The following is a 20,448-nucleotide window of genomic DNA, read 5'->3' as shown; positions in this document are numbered from 1 at the left end:
GCTGCTATATTAAGCCTAGGGAATCGGAATCACAAGATCTAAAGAATCTCTTACAACTTCTCCTTAGTCAGGCCTCGGGGTTTTCGCTTTACAGACCCACAAGCCCATCAGTGGGCGGGGTCTCATTCTCTTGAAAATTTGGCAGCGGGAGGGGTCCCCTCCCACGGATCTTCCGGAAAGGGGCGGGGCTTGCCTTCCGGAACTTTTCGGACAGAGGCGGAGTCTTCTGCCGAGGGCCGTTCGGAGGAAGGCGGGGCCTACCTCGCATCAGGACCAGTCTGGCTGCACCTGCATCCTTAGCTCAGAGCATCCCTGGAGCATCTTAAGAGGCGACCGCAGCTGTCAACCAGGGACCAGACCGTCGCAGGAGGCATCCACCAGATACCTTCCCCCTCCCCTGACCTAGCGCTCTGCAGCGGCGGCCTCCGGTACTTACCGGAGGTCCCAGACTTGTCTGACCGACCATTGCAAAAGCATTTATAGCAATAGCCTCTGATTACGACATGGCTGAGATCACCAACATCCGACCTAGCTTTGGTAAGTAAAAATCCGGCAAACTAAGCCTGGGGTAGGTTAAACCGTTGCCAAGCCAAGGGAGCTCAGCGTCTGGGCAGAACGCGAAGCCCAGATCAAGGCCTTCAAGTGCCAGCCCCTCTAGAATCGGGCCTGTGGTGGTGGGTAGAATCGGGCCTACGGTGGTGGTATCGCCGGCAGTGGACAGCGTCCGAACCTGAGCTCTGGGCTGCAGGGGCCGAGAAGGCCAGAGTCACAGCAAGGGTGGGGACGTCCAGGATGCGAAAACCTTGTATGGTGCACTGTGAGTACCGCTGGAGGTGAGAAACCGAGAGCCTGCCAAGGACGTGAACCCCTCCTTCGAGGGGAGGAGAGGCGAGGTAGGCCGAGCCCTCCCCCTTGGGGCACGCAGGGCGGTGCCCCTTCCTCCCCCTCCCACTCCTCAGGGCTGCGGGGGAGGGAGGTGGCAAGGGGGATGGGGCATCAAGATGGCAGCTTGGAGACTGTGGGCTGGGTGGCAGGCAGCCAGGGGAGGCGGCGGCCTCTGGGGAAAGAGGGGTGCGGGGGTGGGGAGCAAAAAGGAAGCCACTCCTGAAGCCGGTCAGCTGGATGCTGGGGCCGGGAGGAAACGTGAGCCCTGCCATGTCTATTCTGCATCGTAATGGTGGGGTCCGTCCGATGCTACCAAATGGCGCTTGGCGCTGCTGGGCTGGGGGATGACGTGATGTCTATTTCTGGGCCTCCTGGCAGCGCCTAGGCTCTTCTTCTCAGGCCTTTGTTCCCTGTTTCCCTGGGCCGGCTTTTCAAAAAGGGGGACTCGCGCGCTGGTGCTGGCGGGGGCCCGATCCGGCCCAGAGGGGGAGGGGCGCAAAAGGCCGAGCCCGGGGGAGGCCGCTTTGTGTACCAGAGAAAGCATTACGTCATCTCGGAGCGGCTGGTCCCAGACCTAACCCTACAGGCTCCAAGATCAGTTACACTCCCTGGAGCAGAGAGTGGGGTGGAAAATAGGGAAGCAGATGGAAAAGAAAAGCTCGAGATGCAAGTTTTTCCTCTGGGGGATTCCTGTAAAATGTGCTGAGATAGCAAACTTCCTGTGCTGTTTTCCTGCCCCCCAAAGAAAAATGAATTGCCCTGCTTCTGCCTCAGTCCTATCCCAGTTTGGATGGGAGAAGCAGGTGAGAGTTGCTGTCAGCCTAGGGTTCCTTCATTTCCCTTAAGAGATTCTATGTCTCAGACAATCCAGAAGGTTTGAGCATCCAGACTCCAGTGTTTAGGGTGGGGTCACAATCCAACTAGGAAATGGCTTTTCTCACTCCCTACTAGAAGGTTTATGGAAATTAACAAAACCCAGCCTGCTCTATCCCTTCAATGTCAGGAAGAATATCAGGTCAGAGAAAGTATACAGACAACAGATCACACCCATTTACTACTGGTTCACACTGATTCCCCAAGGATAAATCTTGATTATATTTTTCTTACACTTCATCTTCTGCATTTTTATTATTTGAGTCCTAAATTTCCAAAATTGATGTCCCTTTTCTGATTACATGAGTACTCTGTGATTTTCTTCTAGTTCTCTCTTTTTCTTCTTATGCCTCCTTTCCATTATATTCTTTTCTCTAATTGCAGTTCCAGATTCCTTGGAAAGTTAGATGTTATAGAGCATAATATAGTGATGTCATCTAGAGGTAATATTAGTGAACAAAAGAAAAGAAATTATATCAACCTTTTACATACTAAAAGACTTATAAATACCCTCCAGTGTATTCATTATATATATATATATATACATATATATATATATATATATATATATATATATATTTGCTAGATGAGGAAACTGAGGCTAAGGGAGATAAAGTCAAACTAGTTAGGTTAGTGTTAGGATTTAAACAAATTTCCCATTGATGGCAAAATTCATTCTTATTTCACTGTATCATGCTGGCCTACTTGACCAGGAAAGGCTATTTTTGCAAAGGAAATGTCAATAAGCATGTCTGGTCAGAAGCTGAGAGAGCTGAACAAACCTAGCTATGTCTTATAGATCTTCAAATCCATATGGAAGGTCTCCACCGAGAACTCCCTGTAGAACTTCTGACTTTTTTCACATCTCATAGAGTACTTCATTTCAAACTCCATAGCCCTTGTGAGATACACCAAGCCAACACTCAATTATCTGTGACCTCGGAGGACAAAAGGAGCAAGCAGCATGGGTCACTGCAATTTACAGCTACTTGAAAACACTTACTTCAGCTTTTAGTTCTAACTTACTTTTCCCACTCAGCCTTTGACTAAAACTAGACAGAGAGTCCTGAGTTTCAACATTTCTGATTGTTCTAGTTTGCTGCCATGGGTGTGGGGGAGAGACATAGCGATTAACAAATACTAAAATGAAGAAGAACGTAGAGCGAAAGTGGGAAACGAGGTGGAAGCGTTGTGTTGCTGTTTCTCAGTCACTAAGTCATGTCCAATTCTTTGTGACCCTGTGGACTGTAGCATGCCAGGCTTCCTCATCCTTTGCTGTCTCCTGGAGTTTGCTCAGATTCATGTCCATTGAGTGGGTGATGCTATCTAACCATTCATCTTTTTCCTTCTCCACCCTCCTGAAAGATAAGCATCCTTCATCTTCTCTTTTACTGATCCACTGGTTTCTAGCAGTAAAAGTTGAGGCATAGTGAGCAGCAGTGGGATCTCTCAAGATCACACAGTAAATTTATGGTAGAACCAAAAGGATCACTCAGATGTCTCTCAACCTGACCTTTAGGCTCCCTTTCAAATCATTCTCAAAAATATACTTGTCCTGGTAGTTTCTTGCTTTTCTCTTCTTGCAGAGATAATATTCAGTGTTACGAATCAGTAGCAAACAGTTTTCAGGAAAATCTCTCATAGGTGAATGGAGAGCCGATTTTTCAGATTGTGCCCATTCTGATTTACAGTTGAACCCAATCAATTGTTCAAGCAAGTATTTACTGAGCTTCTGTTTGATGCAAGAGACTCGGGGATTCAAAGGTAAACAGGTTATAATTTCTGCCCGCTCTCAAGGAGCTTACAGCCAAGGCTGCTCCCATTATGTGAAACCTCTCCCTAACAGTTTTTATTTCACCTGATATTCTGAAAATAAATGCTATTATTATTCAGCATGGCCATGGACACAGTCACCTTGATATACTTTTTGTTAAATGGCATTACTCCTCATCTGTATTATTTCAAAATGTTACCACTTCTTTTCTTACCTGGTCCCAACATTCATAGAACTTTGAATGTTTGAGGCAGAAAGAATTTCAGAGATGTTGATTCCAATCCTTGTTAAGGAAATTCCTTTTAGAATAATATATCTGACGAAGGTGATCCAGTCTCTGAAAGTCTTCAGAGATTCACTGCCTCCAGAAGCAATCTGGGCCATTGAGAGGCAGTTCTAACAATAATTCAGTTCTTTGAATTTATCTGTCTTCTTGTAGCCTGTATGCACTGGTATTAGACCTGCCCTCCGAAGTAAAATCAGATGAGACCTTCTTCCAGCAAAGTACCTTCAGTAATTAAATAAAATTGTTATTCCCAGACCCTTCAGCTTCAGCTTCTTCAGTTTCTCCTCATTTAATATGGTTTCTAGGTCCTCTTCTATCCTGCTTATCCATAATATAGACACATTCTGGTGTCAGATAGACCAGGGTTTAAATCTCATCACTGTCATTTGCTTCTTTGTGGTCTAGAGCAGATTTGAGTCCCCAGCTTCCTCACTTGTAAAATTGGGCTATTAATGGTACCTATTCAGTGAGTTATTTGAGTCAAATTGAGGAAGCTCTAACACAGTGTCTGGCACGGGTATCATACTGGCACACAAAAAACAGCAATTTTTATTCTTGTCAGAAATAGATAGAGCACTTCATGTGTGTCATGACCAGAGCAGATGAAATTATACTGCCCCTCTATGATTTAGACATCACACTGATAGTATAAGTCAGCCTAGGTATACTCCAAGCTTGTGATCACTTAAACTACTAAGTTAGTTTTACTCAGATTTTATCAAGTAAGGTCTCCTATTTCCTATCAATAGGTTTTGAAGGCTAAATAGAATTTTACATTTATCCCTGTTATATGTAGTCATATTGACCTCATCCTCTTTCTCCAATCTGTGGCAACTGGGTTTTTAAAAATTTTTTACTGATGTATCATTGATTTATAATGTTGTATTAGTTTCTTATGTACAGCAATAATTTAATTATATATGTGTGTATATATATATTTTCATTATGGTTTATTACAGGATAATGAATATAGTTTCCTGTAATATACAGTAGAACCTTGCTGTTTATCTATTTTTTAAATAGTAGTTTGTTATCTGTTAATCCCAAGCTCCTAAAGTGGAAGCTGTTTTGAATTCACTAACTCATTTGTTCACTGAACACTTACTATGTGCCACATGGTTCTAGGACCTGGGAATGTAGCAGTGAACAAAACAGCCAGTCACTGGTCTTATTAAATTACCTAGTAAGAGAAGACTGACAAATAAATATATACCAGAGGTAATAAGTGCTACAAAGAGAAATCAATCAGAGTAGTGGGGATACTATCTTCCTTGGAACAGACAGGAAATGTTTTCTGATGAGGTTTGAACAAAAGCCTGCAGTGAGTGAGGCAGCAGGCCAGGCCTATGCCTGATAGACGGATCTTCTAGGAAAAATCTAGAATATGCAAGAATCACATTTATTTCCTTAGTTCCCCCTGCCCTACTTGAGACTTACCCTAATGCGTAGTATGGATAACTATAGGCCTTATCTAGATCTTTAAGGCCTAAACCCAATTTAGCTTCAGTGCATTTAAGGGAAAAGAAATCCCAAAACCAAATTATCTAAGTCAGGGGCCCAATTTGTGCAGGAAAAGACAAGACTAGAAAAGGGAAGAGAAAAAAAAAACCTGTTTCTCTTTAGTTATTTGTTTACCTAACAAATATTAAGTACCTGCTGGGTGTTTTTAGTGCTGGGGATATAGACAGGAACTAAACAAACAAAAGGCTCCCCTGGTGGCTCAAAAGGTAAAGAATCTGCCTGCAATTCAGAAGACTGGGTTCAATCCCAGAAGATTGGGAAGATGCCTTGGAGAAGGGCAGGGGAACCCACTCCGGTATTCTTGCCTGGAGAATTCCATGGACAGAGAAGCCTGGCGGGTTATAGTCAGCGGGGTCACAAAGTGCTGGACGTGGCTGAGTGACTGAGCACAGCACACAAACAGACAAGATCCCTGTCCTTAGGAAACTTACATTCTAGTGAAGATAGACAATAACTAATACAATTATATGTGAGTGTTTGTATATGTGTGCATGCGTGTGTGTGTGTTTATGAAAGAGAGAACTCATGTCATGTCATATGGAGAAAATTAAGCAGGGCCAGAAGTGTAGGTCTCAAGGGTGGAAAAGGTTACATTTTTAAATAGGTTGGTCAGGAAAGACTTTACTAAGAAGGTGACAAGGTCTGACATGTTCCATGGTCCCTATTTCTTCCTATTTAAAATACTTGTGTTTTATTTTTAAATATTTGTATTTTACATTAAAATACAAGTATTTCAAATGCCTGGGAGCTGAAATTTGAAACATATTTCAAAAGGACTTAGGCCCACAGTTCTACTTCTTACCACTCACCTACTTTTATCACCCTTGGGCACCCTACCAAACCCATCCAAAGTCAATTCCACATCCTTCCACCCTACCTATCAGTCAGCCCACACAAACCCACTGTGGCAAACCCTGTGCTGCATGCTGTGGAATATCCTCCCGAAACCAGACACAGCTCATGCCCTTGTGGAACAGTTGAGGTGAATGGCTCCTATGTAGAAGGGTGACCTATAACACTTACGGGGCCACTTTATGTGAAATACAAATCCATTGAGCAAACCAAGTCCGTAAGTGCAGAGGCAAGGCCGAGAAAAGAACAGGCAGTCAGGTGGCGCACTGCAGGGGAGGCTTTCTAGAGAAGGTAAGTATTTCATCCAGGTTGGTGGGAAGAAAGAGCCACAGATTGGTTGGAGGGATGGGTGAGGGCATCTCTAAGAGAGGGGAGACGTTCCTAAGCCTAGATGAGCAAGTTTTGCTTTGAAGAAGGCTGGGTTGCAGATTAGCTCAGCCCCAGCCGGAGGCCCTAAGCAGGGGTGCTCTGGCAGAGGCCGAGGTCCAGCCGCCTTGACACATCTCTGGTCTCCACTTTCAGATGTCTCACCAGTGGTCGCTGGCCTTATCGGGGCCTCTGTGCTGGTGGTGTGTGTCTCAGTGACCGTCTTTGTCTGGACATGCTGCCACCAGCAGGCAGAGAAGAAGCACAAGAACCCACCATACAAGTTCATACACATGCTCAAAGGCATCAGCATATATCCAGAAACCCTCAGCAACAAGAAGAAAATCATCAAAGTGCGGAGAGACAAAGATGGCCCCGGGAGGGAAGGTGGACGCGGGAACCTGTTGGTAGATGCAGCAGAGGCTGGCCTGCTGGGCCAAGACAAGAGTCCTAAGGGACCTAGCTCTGGATCTTGTGTAGACCAATTGCCCATCAAAGTGGACTATGGGGAAGAACTGAGGAGCCCCATTGCAAGCCTGACCCCGGGGGAAAGCAAAACTACTTCTCCATCATCTCCAGAGGAGGATGTCATGCTAGGATCCCTCACCTTCTCAGTGGACTATAACTTCCCGAAAAAAGCCCTGGTGGTGACAATCCAGGAGGCTCATGGGCTGCCCGTGATGGATGACCAGACCCAGGGCTCTGACCCCTACATCAAAATGACCATCCTTCCTGACAAACGGCATCGGGTGAAGACCAGGGTGCTGCGGAAGACCCTGGACCCTGTGTTTGATGAAACCTTCACCTTCTATGGCATCCCATACAGCCAGCTGCAAGACCTGGTCCTGCATTTCCTCGTCCTCAGCTTTGACCGCTTCTCCCGGGATGACGTCATTGGGGAGGTCATGGTGCCGCTGGCTGGGGTGGACCCTAGCACGGGCAAGGTACAGCTGACCAGGGACATCATCAAAAGGAACATCCAGGTGAGGAGGAAGAGTTGTTGGGGAGGAATGGTAGGTTGGGGGACAGAAGGGGATGAATGGCAGGGAGAAGTGGGATGGATGGCAAGGAGGGGCTGTAGAGAGGAAGCTCTTGGATGTCAAGACTGAACAGTGGTCAGAGTAAGACAGAGAGCCTGTCAGGTTAGGCCTCCTCCAAGAAGCAACTTCCTGAAGAGAAACGGGCAAATGCCTTCTGAAATTGCTCTTAGTGGTTGACATCCTGATGCTGCATCCAGCTTGCTTGGAGCAGGCTAGCCCTCCAGTCCTAGACCTCCTCATTTCAGGCATATGGGAGCCAATTTCTTCTCCAAAATGTGTGATCTTCCTCTTGTGAACTTATTCCTTACAACTGAGAAACTGTGGAAGTATTCAGTAATTTTCCCCTCGGCTTCCCTTTCCCAGCCCAAACCTAGAGATAAAAGTAGGTTTGCATCTGTGTGACTTTTAAGAACCATTTTATAAAGGCAACTTCATCAACTGCTTTGGCTTCCCAGGTATTGCTAGTGGTAAAAAACCCACCTGCCAGTGCAGGAGATGTAAGAGACACGGGTTCGATCCCTGGGTCTGGAAGAGCCCCTGGAGGAGGAAATGGCTACCCATTCCAGTATTCTTGCCTGGAAAATCCCATGGACAGAGGAGCCCGGTGGGTCCCAGGCCATGGACTCGCAAAGAGTCGGACACGACTGAAACAACTTAGCATTCATAGCATACAACTGCTTGACCTTTCAGGCCCCTCACACAGGCCAAAACCTTTGCCACGGGTACTTCTCTCTCCGTTCCTCCTCTCTGCCCTGTTTGCATTAAGAGGGGCATGAGAGCCCTCCATCCTGCCTTCTCTCCACTGAGCTAGCATTGGTTCTTGAATCCTTTCAGGGATGCAAGAATTGTGCTCCCAGCCACACTAGTTCATTTGTTTCATTCTCAACTGGGGAGGCAGTGCAGTTCTGCGGTTTGGCAGGAGGGCTCTTATCTGACTGCCTAGCTTCACCTTCCAGCTCACCACTTTCCAGGGGTATGATGTAAGTGAGTTACTTAACTCTTCTCAACTTCTATTTCCCCATCTGTAAAATGGAACTGATAATATTGCCTTCCTTATGGGTTATGAGAATCAAATGGAATAATATAGCTGGCATCTTATTGCCTTCATGTAGCTTTTACTTAGTGGAGGAGAAAGACAAAAAAGAAATCTTGGCATTTATCGTATAGTGAGTGTGCTGTGAAAGAAGTTGTTGAAATTTTATACTTAAGAGTTTCATTCCTTTTTCAGGATTTAACATAAGGAATTGATAGCAAGGACTTTGGGGCTTCCCTGGTAGCTCAGCTGGTAAAGAATCTGCCTGCAATGCCGGGAGACCCCGGTATAATTTTGGGGTTGAGAAGTTCCCCTGGAGAAGGGATAGGCTACCCACTCTAGTATTCTTGGGCTTCCCTGATGGCTCAGATGGTAAAGAATCCACCTGCAATGCAGATGACCTGTGTTCAATCCCTGGGTTGGGAAGATCCTCTGGAGGAAGGCAGAGCAACCTACTCCAGTATTCTTGCCTGGAGAATCCTATGGACAAAGGAGCCTGGCAGGCTACAGTCCATGGAGTCGCAAAGAGTCGGATACAACTGAGAGACTAAGCACAGCACAGCAAGGACTTTGAAGTCAGACCTGAGTTTGAATCTAAATTCTACCAGCTAAGTGACCTTGGGCAAGCTGCTTAAATTCTCTGAGTCTCTGTTTCTTATAAGAAATTAAAATGATGCATTTGCATAGTCCCTAGCCCATAGTAAACTCTCATGAATGTTAACCAGGATTATTATTATTAAAGTTTGATCCCTGGGAGAGATATGTGATTTGCAGATATTTACATTTTATTTTGATAAAGTAAAGGAAGACAAGGAAGGCTAGATCAGTGGAGAAGATGGTAGGAGGTTTGGAAAGGATATCAGGGTCACTAAAAACACTTGTACGTTTTCCAGAAAGAGCCCTGCCTGCAGGTACGTTACTTCTCTGTTACTGCCCTCTCCAGCTGCAAACCCATGCTGGACTCAGTGGGGAGGCAGAAGGCTCAGGAACGTACAAGAGGCTTCCAGGCCAGCAGGACTGAGTGGGCAGTGAGCTCCTGGGAAGCAGGTTTGGCCATTGCTGAAGGGTGCTGTGCCGCGCCAGGCTGGGGAGGGGAGGCAGGGAGCCCTTCCCCCGGGAGTGTGCTCTCACCGTCTCTGCCGCCTGCACCATCTCTGCCTGCCCCACTGCAGTCAGCTTAGTCATGCCACTGCCCAGAGAACCGCTGTTGCCATGTGGCACGCTCAGCTCACAAGGGCCAGGGGAAGTCTGAACACTTTAGAGAATATTAGAGGTGTTTGGTCAGGGCATGAACACTGGTCCATTGCCAGGATACAGTGAGACACAGCTGAGTCCAACACAGCAGGAATTCTGCATCCTCTGAGCTTGGAGGCAGAAGTCCCGCAAAGAAGCTGCAGCAGTGACCAGTTTCATCTCCCTGCATCCTCTCCCTTCTCCCTCCATTTCTTTTCCTCCAGATTCTACCAGCCCGCTCCCCTGACTCCTGACTCCCCATTATAGCAGCTCCAGTACCCTACCCCCTGCCTTCATTCAGCTCTCCTCACTGGGCGGTTCTTTTCAGCACAGCCTTCTCTGGAGTACTAGCCTTGATAAAGCCACCAACTAGCTGGACTCCCCCAGACGGCTCATGCATTCTCAGCCCACGGCTGAGTGTGGAGGAGGGCTCTGTGCCAGGCTGCAGCTGGGAAGATACTGGCAAGAAAAGGGACTGATTTGGGCTGGGAACAAAACAAGCCTCAAATCCAGGACACTGGGCAGGGAGCATAGACAATGGCATTTGCTAAACTGCCAGGGGCTCTTGGCAAGAGCCAAGCTTCTTTCCACTTTATTAACTCCCTTCAGAAGGGATAAGCCAGGGTGGGATCCTGAGCAGCACACTCCCTGGATGAGGCCCCAGACGGGACACCCAGAGCCCTGCAGCCTCCCAGGCTTCCTAAGCCTGTTTTCCCCAGCCAGTGCCAGTGGGCAGGGCTATGTTTCATCCTGGGTCGTGGCTGTCATCTCCCTAGTCATTTGTACCCCTGATTCCCTAGCAGTGCAGCCTCCAAATGTCCACCTTAAATCCTCCCTACTGTAGCCAATAGTCTGCTCTTTCTGGGTCTCCCCTTGGCTCATCAGCTAGAGCTGCTTTGGAAGAGTCCACACTGTAAGAGTCTTTCCTGATCTGGGTAGGGTATCCCTTTATAGTAATGGGATCAAAGTTTCCTGGGTGGAGACTGGTGAGAATTGCATTTCTCTAGACAGTCCCCAACCCCTAACTGCATTTCCTGACCTGTAGCAGAAAATTCAGCTCTTATCCTTTCCGCTCTTTCAGTGTAATCCAGTTGGAAGAAGCCAGGACTGGTCATGATTTCTGATTCTGTCCATTTCAGTGTCTAATTCTGGGTGTGCAGTTACTTTCTCTGGGCCTCAGTCTCCCTCTTGGCTGGATCATAAAGGCTAATGGGGTCACTTTGTGAGAGCACTCTCAGCTCTTGTGAATATACGGAAAGATACAAGAAGCATTAAAAATTAACACTTGACTATTAATAAAACAAGTTTACAGCATAAACTCCAAACACCCAAACTATCTGAGTTGGACTTTGGAACTGGATTTTTTTTCCCTTTAGTGGCAGCTTTTTTACCGCCTTAGTATTTTATTCAGAAAGAAATAAAAGTGAATTTACATTTCCATAATACACCCCTCACAAGGAGAAGGGAAGTGATTGAGAGAGGGCTGGGGTTAAAGAAGAGACAGTGGGAAAGAAGTGATTTACAGGGTGGATAATAGAGAGTTGTTAGACTCCTCCTAATTTCTTCATGTCATTGTTTCCCAAACCATTTCCTGTCTTTCTGCTGCCAGATTGGTGTTCATGACCTGGGACAGTGGTCATGGGAATGAGAGGATTCTTAAAATCTCAGATTTACAAGAGACCTTGGAGGTCATCCAGGCTAGTCAAAAGGGAGTGAAAAGAAAGAACAAGGAATGTCAATTTTCCATAAACAATAAAGAAATTTGCTATAGAAAAATAAAATAAAATCATACACACCAAAAAAGGAAGTTGCTGTGTATGTGTATTGGGGAGAAGACAAGGAGGGATGTGGTTGAATGTTGAGGGTTTTGTTTCTTTTGTTTTCTCATGACTGTGATTAATGTGGAGGTAGCACTGAGAACTTCTAGTCCCTATAAAGGTTTATTGAGGATGCCTGAGTCCTCCTCTTTGCAAAGATGCTCTGGCTAGAAAAAGTCATTCCGTAGGGGCTCTGCTAATTATAAGAAAGAGACTTATCCTTCACCTATGTGTTTCCTTCAGTCTAACGTCTTCTTTCGGACCACTGCCCTTGTTCCTCTTTTCCACGGACTGAGAAAGGATCCTGTACTCTGAGAGCAAAGCCTCCCGGCTCTGTCAGGCATGGATAAAACCCTTTCTCCCCCTTGTCCTTCTGCTCGCCCACCCCCCAACAGGGTCTTTACCTCACTAGGCGAAGGGGCTGGGAAACAGAGTGCGCTCCCAGCCCTTGACAAAGAGCCCTTGAGAAAGAGCCATTGACAATGCCGCTCGCAATGGGAATTGGGTGGAAAGAGAAGGGGAGGCAGCAGGGGGGACTTGAAACTCTGGCCTTCAGTGCAGAATGGAATGGCATTCAGGTGGTGTTGTGGCGGCAGACTTGAGCATCACAAAGGGGCAGCTGAATGAGGACGGGCATTCTGCCCATGTAAAATGGCCAAAGGTGAGGGGGGAGGGTGGGTCAGATGGAGAACAGTTGCCAGAGGAGTGATTTTAGGGGAGGAAAGGATTGTGAAGGTGACCAGAAGTTGTCCACTTTCCCAAAGAACTAGGGAAGGCGCACGGGACTTTGATTAGGGTGATTATGCTATAATGGATGATTTAGGAAACAGTTTGTGTGTGGTTTTTTTTAAACAGTTTTAAATAATCAGAAAACCTAAGTATCATCTTGTAATTGATGTTATTTTTACAAATAAAACTTTATTTTTTAAATCAAAATTTCCTTTTTACCCTCCCTAGCCTTCTTCTGTATATAAAGTTAGATTATATTTAAAGATTATATTTTTAATATTTAGATACCAATATTCAAGGTCCCAGATATAGATATCAAAACTAGTTAACATTTCATTATTCATGGAAATGGAGGGGAGCAGTGGCTCAAATAATCCAAAAGTTCTTTCTAGATAGATCAGCACTGTTCACTGGAACTCTCTCTGATGATGGAAATGTTCTATATTTGCATATGTCCAACATGGTAGCCACTGGCCACGTGTGGACACTGAGCACTTGAAATAGGGCCAGTGTGACTGAGGAATTAACATTTTAATTTTACTTAATGTTAATTAAAATTTAAATAGATACATGTAGCTACCAGCTACGGTATTGAGCAGTTCAGTTCTGAACATTTCGGAAGGTATTTTCTTTTTGCTGAGGGATTACCTTCCTGATGCCTTTGGGCTGTGACTGATAGTACAAATGAGCGCACATCCTCAGACTAAGTTCTGACTTATGTCAAAGGAAGTGACCCAGAAGTATACTGGTTGGCAGGAGCAACCAGCCTGTGATTTTACACTGGCTCGGGGTGCGTCCTGTGGATACAGTCAAGAGCCGACTGTATGTTATGGGTAAGGAAAAGATGTAGGGCTTCATCTAGCAGAGAAAACCATGAAAATCATTTCTAAAGCTTGTTTTCTTTTGTACTTCAATTTCTAAAGCTAACGGCTGTGTTTAAAGTTTAGTCACGTTCAGTACCCTATGAAAGACATTTCCATACGCTCCTGGTATGAAACATCACCTCAAGAAATTTTTTAAACCAAATGGAAATATTATCACAGTTCATTCCTTGAGGTGACGACTTATAATCAATCAAAGCATAAGCTATTAGGGTTTTCCCTTTGTTTTTCACTGATGAGCTAATCAAACCATTTACTGCTGTTCTTTCCTGTGCCAGACACACCTGGGCAGGCACTAGCCTGTGAGCTTCTGGAGGGTAGGGGTGCATCTTTTCAGCCCTAGCTGCTAGAAGATTGCCTGGCACTCTTAATGCACAGCAAGTCATTTTGGTGGGTATGTGGCATATGTAAGGCTGGTGGTGAGTTTGGTCTATTTTTGTTCAATCTAAGAATTCATCGAGTTGGTGACCTTCCTTTGGGGCTATGAAGAGTATAAGGAATAAAATTTGATAGTGGAGGAGTGATTTGGTCTCAAAATTTTTTGTCCCAAATTTAACTTATTATGTCCTAAGCTCCTCCTGTGCCGCCACATTTCGTTTTCTTTACCCCAGCCTCATCCCCACTTCCTAAGAGAGAAACACAAGAAACACTCCTTCCTCTCTTCCCTCTCCCCTGTATTTACATCCAGTTAGCCGCCCCCACCCAGAAAATCCTGACAGTTCTTTCTGAGACTATCCCAGGTCCATCTCCTCTGCCACAGCCCTGGTTCCAGCCCTCACCCTCTCTTCCCTAGCCTGTGGGAGCAGCCTCTTCACCAGGTTTTCTGACTTTCATCTTTAGTTCTTTCTCCAGCTTTAACTAGAATAATATGATTATTAATATATTAACAACAGCAGTAACATCATGCTTACAGAAGTCGCTCCTATGCTTACAGACCTCCTCTCGCCTGGCTGCTGCTGCTGGCTCTGCTATTTGGTTAGCTTACTCCCCCTGCTCCCCATGCCCTTCACCCCCACCTAACCCACCTCTCCAGGTTCCTGGCCCATCCCTCCTGCCAGGACTCCAACATCAGGTACATTCACCTCTCCCCGTTCTCTGAACATAGCTTACCCTTTCAGCCCGAAGCCAGCCATTCGGCTGCCCTGCCACGCAGGATCTTCTCTCTGCCCATTGCCTCAGTGTCTGTTTCTCACCCTCCAGAAGCTCAGCCCTGATGTCAGCTGGCAAAACCTCCCCTGCATCTCCCAGCAGCACTGAAGCATTTATTTTGGTCTCACCGCGCAGCTTGTGGGATCTTAGTCCCCTGACCAGGGATTGAACCCCGGCCCTCAACAGTGACCTAACCACTGGACCACCAGGGAGTTCCGAGGCTTCTCACTCTCCTGACAAGTAAACATGTTTGTTTACGTCTCTGAATCTTCTACTCCATCCTTGGGAACAATGACTGATTCCTGTTAGCTCTGAATTCCCAGCACCTGGCATGTAATTAGTATCCAAATGTTATTTAAAATGTTCTTGGAGGACTAGAGTTTTTGTTTTGTTTTGTCTTGTTTCCAAGCTCAAAATAGAGCCTAGCATAACATTTCAAGGTGGGGAAACAAAGATGTGGGCAACCAGGGTGGCCGGAGAAGATGCTCAGAAGGTCATACCCTGGGGCAGGCAGAGCAGGTGTGGATATTCACCTTCTGAGATGGAGCCACAGGCTCCAGAAAGTTCAGGGACTTGCCCAGGGCTAGCTGGTGAGTAAATGACAAAGTTAAGACTCAAATGCGAGTTTCCTATCTCCCTTCAAAACTTTATCACAAGAACCAAATGAGAAAGCAGGAGAGAGTGCGTGTCTCTGGTACACACTAATTTACTGGATCCTCTTACTAGTCCTGGGAAGTTGCTACTGTTTTCATATCCATTTTACAGAAGAGGAAACAGAACTCCAGAGAGGTCAAGTAGGGCTGACCTTGTCCCAGCTCAGACAGATAAGCAGTAGAGTCAGGATTTGAATCCAGGCCAGTCTGACTGCAGAGTCTGTGCTGTGCTGCCTCTCCGTGCAAATGATTTTATTTACTATAAGATTTTTTATTTTATTTTATTTGGGGCCACGCCATGTGGCATGCGGTATCTTAGTTCCCTGACCAGGGATCAAACCCACGCCCCCTGCAGTGAATGTGTGGCGTCTTAACCACCGGGCCACCGGGAATCCCCTTGCTTACTGTCAGGACTGTGAGAAGAACATCTCCTTTGTCCTCGCCCCCGCACTTTCTGTGCCGTGGCCTGCCCCCTCGACTGGGGTTCTCACCTGCTGTTTCTTCCCCACAGAAGTGCATTAGCAGAGGCGAGCTCCAGGTGTCTCTGTCATACCAGCCGGTGGCGCAGAGAATGACAGTGGTGGTCCTCAAAGCCAGACACCTGCCGAAGATGGACATCACCGGTCTCTCAGGTAGCAGCTATTTACTTCAACCTATCTCTGTCTGTCTGCCCTCCCTGCCCCGCTGCCCCTCGCCTGTGATCCAAGCACCTCCCCCCACCCACCTTTCAGGACCCCTGCACCTCTCACCCTCCACCCGTTCCTCTCTGTCTACATTCTCTTCCTGATGAATGTAACCAGGGAGGTATTTTGGGTAAGCAAATGGTCTCTACCTTTGGCGAGGTATTCACAGTGGTATACATGCCAGCCTCTGTGCCCTTGCTCCAGGTGAGACTTCTCAGAAAGCCTGCAGCCTTTGGTAGTCCCTGTGCCCCCTTGAAAATGCTTCTTGGTGTCATGGAGTTTCTTCGGCCCTGACTCGAGGCGGTTTTTCTGTTCCTTGTCTGCCTGGTTTCCTTGACCCCTTGTCCAGGCAGGCAGATGTGTACAGAGTCAGTGTACACTTAGTGTGCAACCACCAAAGACCCCACGGGGTGAGAGAGGGGACATCAAGGAGATGGACAGCAGAAGCCCCTCCTCCCTGACATTGCATAGGAGAGGACTGTGTCATTGGCCTGTCTCCCTTTTTTCTTTGGGGGCCCCAGATCCTTATGTCAAGGTGAACGTCTACTACGGCAGAAAGCGCATTGCCAAGAAGAAAACCCACGTGAAGAAGTGCACTTTGAACCCAGTCTTCAACGAGTCTTTCATCTACGACATCCCCACCGACCTCCTGCCTGACATCAGCATCGAGTTCCTGGTCATCGATTTCGATCGCACCACCAAGAACGAGGTAGTGGGGAGGCTGATCCTGGGGGCGCACAGTGTCACAGCCAGCGGTGCCGAACACTGGAGAGAGGTGTGCGAGAGCCCCCGCAAGCCCGTGGCCAAGTGGCACAGTCTGAGCGAGTACTAATCCTCTTCTCCTTGCCTCTAACCCTGGGGCCAGGCCGGGCAGGGACGTGGCGGGGAGAGAGAGGACTGAGAGGAGCGGACTCAAAACCTCATCTTAGTTGTAGAAGAAAATTTCTTACACGACAAACACCACAGAGAACACCCCACATGACCACAGCTGCAGTTCAGTTCTTAGCAATGATGATTTTTCTCCTTTGCAAGGCACTAGGAAATCCTTTTTTTTTTTTTTTTCAAATGGGGAAAAAAAGAGAGGGAAAGACCTCTACAAGTCTATATATAACAATGTAACCTTATATTTGCATGTCTAATACAAACTGAAGAAATTAGCCTAACTGCCAATATCAAGGTACAGATTTTAATCCATGAAAATCGTGTTTTGTGCCGAATTGTATTTGCTGATTACCTGAAATTGGTCTCTTTTTATTGGGCTTCTCTGGAGAGTTATTCTCATCCCCCACCTCTGTGGAAGAATCTTTTTGCTCTTGTAAAACCTCATGTTTTCATCATCCCCATCTTTTCACCCTATTACCGCTTACATTTCTGCTCTTTGAGCTTAAGAACCAGAGGTCTGCAGTAGGCGAATATACAAAGGTGGAATGGATAAGGCAGGGTTTGCAGGAGAAAGAGTATTTGAGAAATGAGGCGTGTTTGCTATCAGCACTCCTGCTGGAAAGGGGTAAAAGACTCTCTTTGATTAATACGTCATTAATTACACGAAGGCATCAGACTTTTCGGTAGAATCTGGGTTTACAAAACTAGATGACTTCTCTAGAAAGAGCTTTGGGACTTCAAGTTCAGCTACAGGATAGTACCATTGACTATATCTTGCTGATCCCAAATGTAGTTATGAAGACAAGGAAAATGAGATGAGTGCCTCGCCCTTTGTAGCTGTGTTTGGAAGGATAGCCATTTTTTGGTGATGTGTTAGGAATCATCTGTGGTTTGAAGGGTTAGACTGGCCTTTGTTTTTCCAGAAATGCTGACCGCTGAGAAGCTTTAGAGTCTTCTCAAGTAGTTTACGTGAGGTTAGTTTTACTTCATAAGGAAAAGGACCTTGAGAAATTATTCTTTCTCCTCAAATTTTTCAATAATGGCCCTTAAAAATAACTAAATGAGTAAAACGAGCACATGACTAAATTAGTAATAAAGATGACTTGGATTTTTCAGAGCATCCTTTCCCTGTAAACAACGTGCTTAGTTCTTAGGACTCCTGAATCTCAAGGTACAGTGAAGGCATGGGGAAACCACAGAGCTCAGTCCTCCACCTGCCAGTGGACAGCAGAGCTTGAGAGAGATTCAGCCTCCGTTTTAGAATTCATGTCTCCTTATCCCTAGTCCAGCCATGCCTCTAGAGTTGAGACTTTTCAGATGGCAGAGACTCCATGGATGATAAGAAAGCCCGGATAGGCAGTAGATATTTTTGCCAGCCTGAAGAGGAACTCAGATAAGCAGCAGCTTGAACCAAGGCCTGAAAGATTAGTAGAGACAGAAATTTCACATTCATACAAGAACATCACTATCTGACTTGCTTCTGAGAAGAGTTGAAAAGCTGAGTCTCTATGGAGAGAGTGGTGATGTTGCCTCTGCCGTTCCATAACTCTTGTGGATTTAAAACCAACCTGTTCCCTGACCCCCCCAACCCCATTCTTCTTTTTTTCTCTTCAACCTGGATTCTTGACAGTGCAGAGCAGTTCTGAGCAGGCACAGAGCCCACTCTCTGTTCTTGTCCCTGTCATCCCCCAACCCCCAGAATCTGACTCACAATCTCACCATCAGCTGGGTTCACATCACTGGTTTCTATCCAATACTCCATGGAATGTAAATACTGTATCATACGTAGACAAAAATAATTTTTGTTTTCTAAAAATGCATTTTGAGATAGTTTAATGTAAATCTGACAGGAGCATTCTGAAGCCCCATTAGGAAAAATTTTAAATGGTTCCTCTCCATCGCCTTAATGTCTAAAGATCAGAAACTGCTGAGCAACCCGCTTTTGTTTCCTTCCCAGAAACAATGCAAAGCAACAGGTGGAGAAAGTGTGGTCTTTGCCCTGCTGTGTGTGCCTCTGAAGCTCCTCCTGACATAAGTCTGGGAAAACAGCCTCACCCAACTCCTCTCTTACCCATCTCCGTGTAGCTTTATTCTTTGCATCTACTGAGCGGTGGGTGGAGGTGGCAGGAGAGGGACCCATAGTTCTGTAGCCTAGGAACTGCCTCGGTGTCTTTCTCAGAAAAAGGCAAAGAGGCAGACAGTCCCAGGTTCCTCCCTCCTACCTCAGGCCTGATCCGTCGTGCCCTTGACTCAGCCATCCCAAAGTTTCTTAGCTGACTTTGGCTTTCACATTTGTTCCTCCCAGAGCTAACTGATAAGGGTGGAGGAGGAATGCCTACTCCTAAGAGTCGGTGGAAAGACAAGAGAGTTACATTCTAGCTTTCACACAAGGCACTCATGATCAGGAATAGGTTAGGGAATGGTCACTTCTGGTTTTCCAAGAGTCAGTCCTTCTCTGCTGATATCTTGATTCCTTGGGAAGGCAAGAGCTTTTCTTAATAACAAAAAGTCCCTTTATGAGTTAGTCCTTCCTTCAGTTCATCTCAGTGGAGCACAGCCAAGAGGTACACGTTTAGGAGCGGTGCTCGGGATATGAGAACAGACTGGTTCATGGGACAGGGGCGGCTTGCTCAGGAGAGGGAACGATGCAAGTCCTTTTTCTTGGGAAGCTTTTATTATGGCCACAATAGTGACATTGCCCTCACCGTGATCCTTCTCCGATGTGGTCGTCTTTCTTTACCTTGTGTCTTCTCTTGTAAAAATGAAACTCAAAAAATAAAATAAACGTGTCAAATTTTAAAAAAAGAAAAAAATCGAAAAAGCTAACATGAATTGTGTGAAACTGCATAATGCTGTAATGCTAACCTACAATATGTAATGCTACCTTGTATGTTGAATTTGTTAATGCACCACACAAGTGCGGAATAAAGACTGATTCACATTAAATAGGCCCGATGACTTCAGCATGGTTTTCTTGAAGCTGGATGACTATGAATGGTGTGAACACTCAGACTCCAATAGGTGGTGCAGTGGTAAAGAATCCGCCTGCCAGTGCCGGAGAAGCAAGAGAGTTGGGTTTGATCCCTGAGTCTGGAAGATCCCCCTGGAGCAGGAAATGGCAACCCACTCCAATATATTTGCTTCGAAAATTCCATGGACAGAGGAGTCTGGTGGGCTTCAGTCCACGGGGTCAAAGGGTTGAACACGACTGAGCACATGCGTGTGCACACGCGCACGCACACACACACACCATGTTTTCCAAGATGTGGTCCTAGACTGAGAGTCTTTCCTTTTTGTCCTATTTTCTTCTTAAAATGTAGTATTTAAGACAATAACCACCAGAGTGAGAGTTGATGGTTTTTAGTGCAGAGAATAAGTCTGACTCTTTAACTGAAAATATATCAAAAGCAATGCTTAGACTGACTGATTTATTCATTAGTCAAGACTCTATTATTTTTATTGGAGGATAATTGCTTTATGATGTTACGGTGGTCTCTTCCGCACATCGATGTGAATCAGTCATAATTATATACATACGTATCCTCTCCCTTGTGAGCCTCCCTCCCCCAAAACAGTTTTTTAAAGTGAGTTTCTATCATATGACAGGTACTGGGAATACAAGACATTGATAAGCAAGAGTACTGCATTTGAGCTTAGCAGAGGATAAGCATTAATCAATCAATCACACTAATAAATATTTAATTATAAACTGAGAAAAGGAACACTGTGTGTGCATGCAAGAGAGGGAAGCAAGAGAAAAAGTTTAAAACAAGTTTCAGTGAAACTATAAA

At 45.9% G+C, this 20,448-nt stretch overlaps 1 protein-coding gene across 1 annotated transcript; it reads left to right on the top strand.

Annotated features, from left to right (window-relative positions):
• The first annotated feature begins 233 nt into the window (after positions 1 to 233).
• SYT11 (synaptotagmin 11) lies at positions 234 to 19,607 on the top strand. The gene is made up of 4 exons (XM_019953522.2): positions 234 to 537; positions 6,714 to 7,540; positions 15,604 to 15,727; positions 16,297 to 19,607. The coding sequence occupies exons 1-4, from the start codon at positions 504 to 506 to the stop codon at positions 16,605 to 16,607; spliced, it is 1,296 nt and encodes a 431-aa protein (XP_019809081.1). The 5' UTR covers positions 234 to 503; the 3' UTR covers positions 16,608 to 19,607.
• Positions 19,608 to 20,448: the final 841 nt, after the last annotated feature.

Source organism: Bos indicus, chromosome 3, assembly GCF_029378745.1.
Source record: "Bos indicus isolate NIAB-ARS_2022 breed Sahiwal x Tharparkar chromosome 3, NIAB-ARS_B.indTharparkar_mat_pri_1.0, whole genome shotgun sequence".
NCBI lineage: Eukaryota > Metazoa > Chordata > Mammalia > Artiodactyla > Bovidae > Bos > Bos indicus.
This window is presented reverse-complemented; position numbering and strand designations above follow the sequence as displayed.

Bases quoted from the DNA above. Each gene is read 5' to 3' on its own strand.
- SYT11 (XM_019953522.2), top strand. From the start codon at position 504: ATGGCTGAGATCACCAACATCCGACCTAGCTTTG. The intron at 538-6,713 runs GTAAGTAAAAAT...CTCCACTTTCAG, and splicing joins CAACATCCGACCTAGCTTTG to ATGTCTCACCAGTGGTCGCT. The intron at 15,728-16,296 runs GCAGCTATTTAC...TGGGGGCCCCAG, and splicing joins CATCACCGGTCTCTCAGGTA to ATCCTTATGTCAAGGTGAAC.